The 12,769-nt window shown below is 38.5% G+C and overlaps 1 protein-coding gene across 4 annotated transcripts in view; it reads right to left on the reverse strand.

Annotated features, from left to right (window-relative positions):
• Positions 1-12,769, reverse strand: part of LOC102219342 (cell adhesion molecule 1-like) — a 388,017-nt gene that overhangs the window by 77,536 nt on the left and 297,712 nt on the right. For all 4 annotated transcript variants that reach the window (XM_023342782.1, XM_023342783.1, XM_023342784.1 and 1 more), the window contains exons 4-5: positions 2,673-2,825; positions 260-397 (exon numbers count right to left, since the gene is read on the reverse strand). In XM_023342782.1, the coding sequence (XP_023198550.1) occupies positions 260-397; positions 2,673-2,825 (291 nt within the window). The remainder of the gene's footprint in view (positions 1-259; positions 398-2,672; positions 2,826-12,769) is intronic.

Genomic DNA, 12,769 nt, shown 5'->3' on the forward strand with positions numbered 1-12,769 from the left:
AAGATGCAGCCTAAATACATTGGCTATGGATAGCAAGTTAACTAAAACTTGTCTATATAAATATAGACATTTATAATGTCTATATTATAACTATTATAGTATGTTTATAATGTAGACAATGTTGTAAAAAACAACAGAAACTCAGTGTCAATCCCTACAGCATTCACATAATAAAACTGTATCTATTGGCTGATTGAGATTGTATCCAGACTCATATGATATTAGCCTGAAGCAGTGATGGTGTGTTTTCACCCCCCACCTTTCAGCTCCTTATCTCCCTTCATCCATCTGATGGAGGCTGCAGGCTTGCTGCTCATGGCGGTGCAGGTCATCTCCGTCTCGTTGCCCTCGCTCAGCACCTCATCCTTGGCCTCAATGACGGGGTTACCGGGAGGAACTGGGACGGGACAAAGTAAACACTGAGCAAACAGAAGTTGTTTCCACAAACTCCCATCACAGCTGAATTTGGAGGAATCATGGGACATGTGTTGTGCTTTAAATTCTCCTAGTGGAGTTAAAACACCAGATCTTATCCCGGAGATTCCATGATTCCTCCATTATTTGGATGAATCATGTAACATGTAGTATGTGCAAAATTCTCCTGTTACCTAAAATGGAACATTAGCAATTAGCTAACAGAGTTAAAATGATTCCTCCATCATTTGGAGGAATCATGGGATACATAGTATGTTTATCTTCTCTTATGGTTTTGTTGTTTTGTTTGTATTTCCTCTAATTAATTTAAAACACTTTAAATTGCCTTGCTGCTGAAAATATGCTATATAAATAAAATTACCTTACCTTACCTAGAATGTTAACATTAGCATGTTAGCTAGTGGAGTTAATACTCCAGATCTAATCCCACAGACCCTCCAGATCATGATTCCTCCAAACTCTGGAGGAATCATGGGATACGTAGTATGTTTAAAATTCTCCTGTTAGCCAACATGCTAACAGTAGCATGTTACCTAATGGAGTTGAAACTCCAGATCTTTTCCTGTATAAGTTGATGCAGTGGACCAGCGGAGCGGCGCCGCTCTTTAACAAGCGTGTCGGCAGAAACTCCTGATGACAGCTGACATTTAGAGTCACTCAGAACGGCACAAACAGGAAAACAGGTCTGATCATCAGAGTACACGCTCAGGGGTCACTCTGAGGTTTGTGTGTGAAATTTGAACCGTCTCAGTCAAAGACTCTCAGCCTGAACACAAAAGACTTTCTGAGGGTCAAACTGTCATTATGTAACAACCGACTGGTTCAGTTCAGGAGGGAATCATCTGCAGATTAAACAGCGACAAAAACAAATGGATTTCATGTTAATTCATTTGGCATATAAATAAGGAGTATAAGAAGTACATTTTGCTACCTTTTTTTCAGATATTAAATTAAAAGTTGTGTTCATTTGACTCATTTTTCTGTTTTTTTCTGGAGTCGTTTTTCATCGTTTCCATTGATGGATGAATTCGGGTCGTTAGCTAAAAGGATCTGAATGAGATTTTCTATAAAATCGTCTCTTTATGACTGCGGAGTAACATGCTGGGAGAAAGTGGCAGTTAGTTTTCTCTAGCATTCATTACAAACAGAAGCTTCTGCTTGGAGGGCTTCTATTGCGCAAAGGTCATAAATCATTGCGCGTAACGGAAACCCTGTAAATTCTAGACACTAACAGGTACCATAGAATTGCACAAAAATCCGTGAGGGACGGCGGAGTCGCTTGAAACGTAATCAATTACAAATTTATTGATGGAACCTGACTTAATGTCGTGGTTTGATTGTTGATTCTATGTTGCATTGTGTTTCTGTGTTTGATATGATGTAAAGCACTTTGAAATGCCTTGCTGCTGAAATGTGCTATACAAATAAAACTTGATTGATTGATCATAAATTTTTAAAAAAAATCCCTCCCTCCCTCCATCTCCTTGTCATTTCTGTGTAAAATGTTTAATTTTACCCTATAAAACTGTAGGGATGAACAGATGTAATCTAGAAAAAAAACACCAGCCAACTTAACCCATTTTAAATGGGATTTTTAGACTATGTTACTGAAAACTGGTTGCAAAAACACAAGTTGTTATATTTCTTTTGCAGAATCTACGAAAGTTCAGAATTTAAACAGTTTGAACAACGTATCAGACAAGCTAACTGGAAATGAGCTGAAAATGCTGATCTGAACCCGATGCTAAGCTAATCCGGACCTAGCGCTCAGCTGATTTTAGGTCAGAGTCAGATTCAGGGAAGTTCTGGTGTAAAACATTTCCTCGGTACTGAAGATGAGTATGAAGGAACCGTGTAAAACGACCCGACTCACTGCTTCACAAGGAAAACTCAAGTTCCTTCATGAACAACAGATTTAATCCCATCTAAGATCAGATTTAATATTTCATTAAGATGTGTTGTATTTAAAGGGGGGCGTAATGTGGAGAAACCATCACTTTAACTCCAGCGTGCGACCTCGTTGTTGCTCCTATTAATAATTTTAACACCAAACAATAAAGGCAGTGCGTGCAGTCACGTTGTTTTCCGTTTTTCATGTGAATGTTACTGTATGTTGAAGCGTGATTAGAGGCTTTACCTCCCGCCGACCCGTAACTCTGAGCGGCAGTGCGTTTGTGTGCTGAAAGTGTGTGTTTTTGCTGTGTGTAGGCGTGTGTGTGAGTGCTTTGATGTTGTACTTAGCACTGTGATGTCGGCGTAGGCTTCCTGCGGGGGGTCTGTGTAGAGCTGGCAAACATATCGACCCTCGTCTGACAGCGAGACGTTAGACAGCGACACCCGCAGCTCGTTGTCTGAGAAGTTCACCAGCTGAAAGCGCGCGTCTTTCAGAGCTGAAAGACAAAAAAAAGAAATAAAAAATTAAATATGTGGCAGAGATTGAGGTTTACAAACTCCAGTGTGACGATTTGATCTGACAGCGCCACAAAAACCTACGCAAAAGCAGGAAAATAGACAAGATTATTAAAGAAATTCAAAAGTTAATCAAGGAATATGAAATAACGCAACATGCTATAATTACTGCTATTTAATGTATTGAGAAAGAAATTTAAATACACATAATGCCAGTTCTAGTCAGTTTGTAAACAAAAATTTAAATTTTGTTTAATTATTCAATCAATCAACAGAAACAAATGAAAAGTGGTAGATATAAATTTGGGAGATTTTTTTTTATTAATTAAAGATTAACAGGGATAACCACTAACTGGACAGATGGATGAATACATTATATAACAATAAAACCACATTGCAAATGATTATTGATGATCTGTATGGACTCATTCATAAAACCGTTCCGACATTTAAAATAAAAATTTATTAAACCACCTTGGAGTTGTTTTGATAATTTAGGCAATCCAGACTACCAGATGTACTTGAATGCACCACAAAGACGCTCTGGTTGGGGAATCATCTCTGAATATTTTGGTACCAGTTCGTTAGCAAGAAAATAAAATCAGAGTTTGATTAATCTTCAAACTTCTGACCTTCTGGTCATTTTCTTTCCTTTGATTTATTTTTGTTTAAACAGTTTATAGCTGCAGAACTTTAACATCGTATTAAAACGACAAACAGCAACAACAGGAAAACAGAACAAGTTTCTGTGCACTTTTCCTGAATAAAGAGCAAAAATTACATTTGACAAGAAATCACAGCAAATTGTTTTTTTTTTTTGAGAAACTACAATACGAACACAACATAAATTTTCAAAAGTGAACCTGAAACAAAGTATTGATCTTACCATAACTCCGATACCGACTTGGTATTGATATTATGGATATTTTGGATCGATCCGATCTCCTCTGACTCATTTAGTTACATAAATATTCAACACTTGTTCATCTGTCGACTTCATTGATATGACAATTATATTAATAATATTTAAATTGCCCTACTCAGTTGCACATTAGTTTTAAACAGGGAGCGTTTTAAATGCTAACAATACAGTATTATTTCTTATGCTGTATTCTCTGCTCTTTTATTCTTATTTTTCTGCATTTATACATATTTTTTACCAGAGTTTGGATAAGATCAGAGGTGGGTAGAGAACCCAAAAATTATGCTCTAGTAAGAAAAGCACTACATCCACATATTTTTAATCAAAAGTAAAAAGTAGCCATCCAAAAAATTACTCAAGTATAAAAAATGATCAAGTACTGAGTAACTGAACAAAACCTTCGTTATTTACTATTTAAAAATTACGCCATCAGACGGACCAAAATAAAACGTTACATGGAAGCATTGGTGCTTTAAAATGAAAATAATTCATATAAATACAATAATTACAAAAAACAAAAACAAAAAAAAAACAAAGGACATAACTTATGAAATGTTAACAGAAACTGCAGGTGTGTGTTTCTTTGTCTGGTGAATTTTTGGTTAAAACATGTTTTGTTTTTTGTTCAGTGGATAGAAAATCCAGAAATTTTACTCAAGTAAGAGTAGAGATACAGAATTATTCAAATAAAAATAAAAAGTACAGCGTAGTAAAAATGCTCCTCTTCAAAAAATGATCTTACTTCAGTAATTTTTTGATTACTGGAATTACAACCAAACTCTATGATCGCTTCCATTTACCTTCAAGCTGAATTTCCCCACAAAATAAAAACATATTTGTATTTCTACTTCCAGTTGGAGGCTGCAGCGCCTCCAACTGGAAGAACGTGAGGAGAGTGGTGCGGACAGCAGAGAGGATCATCGGGGCCCCCCTTCCCTCCATTCAGGACATTTCATCCCAGCGCTGCGTGTCCCGAGGCTGAAACATCATCAGTGACCCCTCACACCCCCACCATGGACTGTTCTCCCTGCTGCCCTCTGGAAAGAGGTTCTGCAGCATCCGGTGCAGGTCCACCAGGTTCTGAAACAGCTTTTTCCCACTTGCCATCAGACTGCTGAACTCTTAACTGGACTGCACTTAAAATCTGGTCTCCACTTCATACCTTGCACATGTACAGAACTAAGTAACTTCTATTTTACTGTCAGTCCTGCACTTTATATTTTATATTTATATTCATATTTTATACTTGTAGCCCCTGGTTAAAAACCATGCACTTAAGGCCTGTAATATTTACAAAATATTTACAAGGTTGGTTTCAAGTAAGAAAAAAAAAGGATAAGTGAGAAATGTGTATTGTTTTTGTACATTTTTAATCTGAGTGATTATATACATGATGGAAAAAACAGAAAGCCAAAACTTTTCTGGAGGTGACTTGTGTAGTTACATAAGTGTATTGTTTGATTAATCATCCCATTTGTTTAAAGACTATATTGAATATCCTACCTATGAAAGTAGTTTAGGTTAACGAGGGACAAGTGAACTCAACAGAGAGAAAAAAAAGAACTGAACAATGGGATTATGGGAAGAAGAGAGGAGAAGAGCGCGGGGGAGAGAAGAAGAAGAAGCTAATGGTGATCGCTGCTAATGTTTGCTGAGGTTGAGATGGGAGAAGGAACTGGATTGTTAGGGTTCGTTCTGCATAAATAATCCTGCACACGGGCTGTGGGATATTTGCGGAAGAATTCTGCAGTGAAAAGCACGGAGGAAAACTGCGGCTGAATCAAGGAGAACTGCGGCTGATCCGAGGTGGCGAGAGGGACATGGCGACACTGATTTCAGCGCGACGGAGGAGCAGTCCTGCAACTCGGGTGGCGGAGTTTTAAAGGAAGTTGGACTCGCGAAGCATCCTTCACGGAGAGGACGTCGGAGTTGGTTCGTTGTTTAAACGGAGAAGAGGATCGTTGAAGAAGTGACATCGATCTCTAGCTTCACCAGGCCTGCAACGAAACCTTAAACCGGTACCGGACAGTGTGTGCGTGTGTGGGTGTGTGTGAGAGAGAGTATGGGCCCATGTGTGATATTGTGATTTTGAACTGTAAATTTTCTGTACATGTATGGAGTTCTATTGGTAACAAAAATTGAATTCTGGTTGTAGTAAAGCAATAGTTAACAGTAAGGGGTTTTCTTAAAAAACACAAAGGCAAAGTGAGTAAAACATAAGGGACTGAGAGAAAAAGTGCCTTATCGACTTTATTTTGTTTTGGGAAACATTCGTTGTGAGGGACTTGATAACCTCGTTCTATGTTTAAGTTTTTGATTGTTTTGGGGATTTTATTTTTCTTAAGCTCTTATTAAAAGAATCTTTTCAGGTAGCTGGTTGTCTGGAGTAATTTATGTTGCATCATAGGAGTGTATGATAAGTGGAAGAGTAGGGAATTACTCAGTATTGGTAAACCTGTGTGGTATCTACCAGAACTATTCGAACCCTAATAGCCACCCCACCAGTGAGTTAAGTTCTTGTCCCGGTTACCAGCGGACGGAGCAGTGGGGTGCTACATACTGTATTTCATTTTATTCTGGAGTAACCTCACAACATTGGAAGCTCAAAACATTGTCCTGAGCCGTATGCAACGAAATTTCGTTCTGTATACACCCTGTGCATGCAAAATGATAATAAAGTCAGTCTAAGTCTAAGTCTAATGATTCTGTATGTTGCATGTTCAAGCAGACGCGGTTTCCATGAACAGAAACTTCGTCCCTGGCCGTCCTTCACAAACTCAGAAGTCGTGCGGTCCCTTTTGTCCCAGCTGACCCGGTTTGGCCGCCTACCTGAGCCGCTCAGTCAGCTGTAATGCAGGAAGACAACGTGTGGCTGTGATGAAAGCCGACCGTCTCCCGCCGCTCTGACAGCGACTCTGACCCTGACCCGCTCACATCCCGACCCGCTTTCACTGAAAGCTTGAATCATTAAATGCTTCTAACAAAAAGCACCTTTCAGCAGATGTGAGGAGACGGCGAGCCCGCTGGGGCATGTCTGCACAGGAATTTCACAAATAATGAACAGAAGGAGGTTGATGCAACAGTGTGACGCTCCCTGCATCTGCAATTTTAGCTAAGGGTCAATTAAAACGTTCTGCATCTGCACAGCAAATCTGCCTGATTTTACTCACTTTACTGAAAAGAAAAACAAACAAACAAAAAAAAACCAAATGAACAGAACGGCAGTTTTTATTTCAAGTCGGTCTTTTCCTTCCTGGTGCAAAAGTTTAATGAAATTAATGAGATCCAAGGTCAAATCTGGGAGAAACGAGATGTATTTAGCAGCCTTCATTAAAGTTAATCAGGCAGAGAGAGAGAGCATCGCAGGGGAGGGTCTGCAGGTCATCGTTCATCCGCGCACAACATGGAATCAAAATGTTTGACTGAGAAAGATCGCTTTATGTTCTGTCGCATTCTGCTAAGCCGCTTCGCTTAACCACCAGATTCACACAGAGACGACCGTCCTGTTAGAGGAGGAAAGCAAAAAAAAAAAAAAGCATCATAAAAAAAACATCCAGAGCCGCATCAGCATGCATCTGAATTAATGACTTCATCATTAAAAACTTCATTTAGCTCAATGATTAATGACAGTTTTTCATATTAAACTTTTGAACCTCTGACTGCAGCACATCTTTTAAAAAAAATGTGGGGAAAACATGCAAAATGTTGCGATGAAGGATGAAGAGGTGATGCCAAAAAAATAAACTCATTTTACAAGTTTAGCTGCCGTCTGAATTTTGCTGTTCTCTGGATAAATCCATCTACAGATTTACAGTTCTTCTGGGAAACCCGTTGTTGATGCGAGGAAGAATTTTGTTTAAGTAAAGAAATGAGAACATAGTGTGTCTTTGTGACAAGCTGCTGCTAGAAAAGTGCCTGGAAATCCATTTAAAATTGATTTTGCTACTAAGTGAAGTACAGCAGTGTTCTCTCCCTAGATTTAGATGCATTTATAAACACATTTCCTTTAGATGGCTGTAAATACAATCACCAGCAGATAAATGTTCTGAAACCCGCAAAACAAAAATTGCTGAGTCTTTCCTGAAGAATATGATCTCCACAGTTAGGCATAAAGTGGCTGCATTATGCTGTGGGATTCATTTCAGTTAGCATTGATGAGGTCAGAAGACAATCCATGAGTCATAAAATCCTGGAGAAACGTTTCTTGTCAACCAGAATTTATAAAAATAAAATAAAATTGTGATGAAACATCACTAAGGCAGCAAAAGATGACTAAAAAGAAGTGCTGGTGAGCCAGCCAGTTTTCTCTCCTGATAGTCCAATCGACCCGGTTCAATTGGGATCAAAGTCTATTGGTTCTCTCTGCTCTGAGTCAAACTACCCAAACCCTTTGAGCAACCTGTTCCCCTCCTCGCCTGTGGGGGCGCTGCACCAAGAACCACTGAAGGAAACAATAAAAACCTGTGAAGACACTGAGAGCAACTTCCTTCTTCACCAAATGGAAACAAGATGGAGGCGTCAGATTTTAGCGGTTGGAGGATTTCTCTTTTGTTGTTGGCAAAAGACCATGAGTCATTTCTCATGCTAGCGCTAGGCTAGCACGTTTGTTTTGGTTGTATTTACCCAGAATGCCCTGTGCTGTAGTCTACTTCCTGCTTTTGGAGCGGTCCCCAGTCCAATTGGCGTTCGCACATGTATTTAAACCGAACCAGAGTTCACTTCAGCCGAACTTAGATTACGTATTCACAGCTCACCAAACGAACCGGACTTTCTAGGTTGGATTAAAGCAGACAAAACCAGGCTGCTCCTAAACTCCAAGTCCAATAGAAAATCTGTGGAGCAAAGATGTTCTGAACTATGCAGAATATCAAACCAAAAGCTGTATTTCCATTTAAAATGTGCACAAAACTTTATCAATATTCCTCTAATGTCGGAAAAGCAGAACTTTTCAGTTGCAGTGTTCCCATTAAATAAGGAAAACAAATAAATTCACATGTGAATTAGTTTGTTCACACGATAAGTCATTGAAAGACATGATCCTACCACTTCCTGTCAACTTCTTCATGGTTTTTGTCAGTAGTATCATCCAGTTGTTGATCATGTGATTCATGTGATGCCAAAAAAAAAGTTTTTCCATTGCCGGTTTTGAGAAATACACCAATTTTGATACAACCGAAAAATCTCCTCATCTTAGCGCAAAAAAGTTATCAAAACTTTTACTTTTTTTTTTTCACAATTGCCGTGTTGCAAATTAATTTTTTTAATTTTGTTTGAATAAATGGTCCGTGGACACAGACAAGAAACATTTAATGCTGCAAAGAAATTAGTTTGTTGAGTTTTACATTTTTGCTGAGGGATGAACTACAGGTTTGAGTCAACGCTAACCAATCAAATCACCCACTTTTGTTGATATTCTCTCTTTCTGCACATTGACCTGAAACTTTCACAAAAATTACAGAATGCAAATTCAGAAAAAATAGCCACAGATCAAGTACTTTTTCTATCACACCAAAAGTCTTTTGTTCCGTTGCCGTCAGGTTTGTAATTAAAGTTTCCATTGTCTGTTGTCATATTCCAAACATCCAACCTCTAACAACAAAAATGGATTTTTAATCCAAACGTTTGTTGTTTCAAGAATTGATTTTAATCTGTTTCATCAAGACGTTTTCCTCTCCTCTCTCTAATCCCTTTATGTGTCACTTCTAAATATTGGATCATAATGCGAGCATGAGCAGAATAAATAAACATTCAGAAAACAAGGACGCCGCCGTTCAAGGTTTGGGACGGGGACAGAGATGAAGAGGCGGATGCTGCTTTTGTGCTGCACGGCAGGACGGGGACGGCCGTATTTAGGACGAGGACGAATGAAGACGGGCTGGGAGACGCTGCAGACGGTCCTTCATCGCTACATCACCAGAACTCATCTCTGCCTGGGTTTTGTGTGCGTTTAAGAAAAGGTGACCTTTAGCTTCACGCACTTCGCCTGCTCTGTCATATCTGATGACATGAGTGGAACGACAAAGATGGCCGACAAAGGTGGGACAGAGTGAGGTATTCAGATAAGAGACATCCATCCAAACTCAGAGGTCAGGAATGATCTGAGGCATTGATTTTTACTGCTAACAACTGTAAAGCTCATTCAAATGTGAAAAGTTTGTATGTTGAAAAGGTGAAGCGATCAAGAGGATGTGAGCAACTTGGAAATGTGATCAGTTCAGTATTCACAGGTTCTTCTGCGAATGTAAATCCTAATCCTTCCAAATTCAAGGAATATTGGTCTGTTTGTAGATTTTTTTTTGTGAAGCACAAAATATTTTTGAAGGAAAACTTGTGAAGGTGAAATACCTCACAGGTATGTCATGTGACACGTGATTGGCTGGCGTCTGCAAAGCACAACTGGCTTACTCCTCATTTTATCCCTGTGCTTTTATTGAAACATAAAACGCTGCGTCCCTTTTGCAGATTATTTGTGTGATTTTGTCATTTTCCGAACCTCAGATTTTCCAGACTTTTTCCGACGACAAACCACATAATCTCTAATCCAGTGCCGAGGTAGATCACAGATGTTAGCTTTTGCGCTAGTGCTAAGACGATTTCTACTGTACATTTAAATGCGTATTGAGGTAAATTTGGTGACCCATTATTGAGTCTCAAGTATTTGCTGATTTTAGCTTTTAGTTGTCAGTTTTGGTCCCTAGACTCAGTGAAAAGCAGGAATCCACTGGACTGCAGTTTGAGTGATGGGAGAAAATAGTCAATTCACCAGAAATATGTTACAATGCCATGAATGTAAGGTCAGTTACTCCAATTAAATTCTTTAAATGTCCTTTATAAAGCGTATTTAAAATATTTCCATATAATTATGAGTCAAGCTGTTTGAAAAAAAAGGCCTCTCAAAGCTCCCATTTGTTATAATTGCAGATTCATAATGGGTAACACTTGTGGTGAAAACTTTAAAACAAAACCCAAGAAGATTGCTCGCTGTTCTTCTCCTAATGGCTTTTTCTTCCCCTCCTCACCTCTGCTGACGCCGCCTGTTTTACTCATCCAGCCTTTTTCTTCTTCTTTGCTCCCCCCTGATTAATCTGTGCTTCTCGTGGCGCATTTCATTTGAATAGTTTTAGTTCTCCAGCCGCCGGCGGAGGGAGCGACTCCCACCCAGAGAGAGCTGGAGATGATGAGTGTGCCTCGCCTAAGTGGCTGCAATCAATTGTGATTAGTGGCTGCTGCTACTTTTTGAGAGGAGCACATCAAAGTTTTATTATTGGGTGTCAGAGTGGGCGAGACAGGGTGGGGCGGGGGTAATTATGCTCTTATCACCCCCCTCCTCCCCACTCTGTGTGAAGTCTAGGCTACATAGCTCTAGTCGCCGCCTGATTGTTGGATTGCTTCAGTTGGAATTATGATTTTCTCTCCAATATGACTAATGATGCTTTAATGTTTACTTTGCCAATTTATTTGCACTGATTTGCATCATGATTTGTTTTTTAAAATCAGATCTGGAGCGCACAAACGCCTCTTAATTGACCTTTAACTTCTTCTCTCCAGCTCACTTCAAAATGCCCTTGTTGCACTGTGAGATATAAACAAAACGATCTCGTTTTTAACACAGAAATCTAAAATGGCGTATTAGGGCAACTGTGGATATATAAAAACAGAACGAGTAAATTCCTGCCAAAAAACTCAAGACATTTTGAGAATAAATTCAGAAAATCTCAAGAAAAACAAGGACATTTATGAACTCCAAAAGTCGAGCCTCAAAGTTGAAAATTTGCGAGAAAAACAAAAAAAAGGAAACAAAATTCAGAATAATGTCAGAATTTTTCTAGAAAAATTGTGGAAATTTATGAGATTTTAAAGCCGAATATTTGTGAGAAAAAACTCAGAATTGATCTTTCCACCATACAGGATGCAAAAAGGTAAAGAGTCATAAAAGGGCAGCTACCATTTCTGCAGACCCCACACATTCAGGACATGAATTCTTTACACTTTTATCTTAAGGGCAGCACTGGAGCATTATTTAAAAATTAAAAAAGTTTCTGATCCAGATTGATATCTGTATATATTACTTAATAACTTTTTATTTTCCATCAATTTTGATATATTTATATTTAAAATGTTTAAACATTTCACCAAAAGACAAATTTCTCTTTAATGAATTCTAATTCTGTATAATATCTTTGAACTGCCGTTGTACTCTGTCGTGTTTTTCTGAGCCAACTTTCCCAAATGGGAAAAAGAACCAAAGCAATTAAAAACAGCTTTCAGCAGAAATAATTACTAACTTAAACAAGATTTAAGCTGTTTTATGAATATGTCCATTAAGTTGAATGCAAAGAGAAATAAACCAATATGAGTTTAAGTAATAATAATAATGCATCTTAAGTGTGTTGTGCTTTTCTAAATACTCAAAGAAACTTTACAGGAACCAAACAAAATCATAAACAAGTAACCTGGTTATGTAAAGGTTGTTTAATGTGTGGAATGTCAATGTTGTTATGAATTAGCAAAATGGTAAAACGGACCTAAACAAATCACAATCTCTCACATTTTATGATGGTAACATGGTGCAAATGGGAATCAGTGGGAAAAGAGTGTAAAATTAAATCTTCACTAAAAGCACACGGGGATGAGCAGAATAAATAAACATTTATTGGGGATTAAAATGTTAATTTGTGGGTTTGAAAGGGAAAAAAGGCGAATTTACCAAGAGCAGTGATTAACTAATCAGCAGGAAAACCAGAAATCTTGAAGCTTTCACCGTGGATGATGGCAAAAACTCCCATTTTTCAGCAAAGAAAAAGACAAAATATCCAACACATAACCTTCGATATTTAGCTACGTACAACCCTGCACATGCATGCACTGTTTCTGCTCGCCTTTCTGTCCGAGCTGCCTTGTTTTATTTTTCATCACATGAATCCTTCAACCCTCAACCTTTCTGCTCTTCAGTGGACAGCTTCCCCGCTGATCCACAAGCTACAAAAGCTCCCTCCTCCACAG

Source organism: Xiphophorus maculatus, chromosome 11, assembly GCF_002775205.1.
Source record: "Xiphophorus maculatus strain JP 163 A chromosome 11, X_maculatus-5.0-male, whole genome shotgun sequence".
In the NCBI taxonomy this organism is placed as follows: domain Eukaryota; kingdom Metazoa; phylum Chordata; class Actinopteri; order Cyprinodontiformes; family Poeciliidae; genus Xiphophorus; species Xiphophorus maculatus.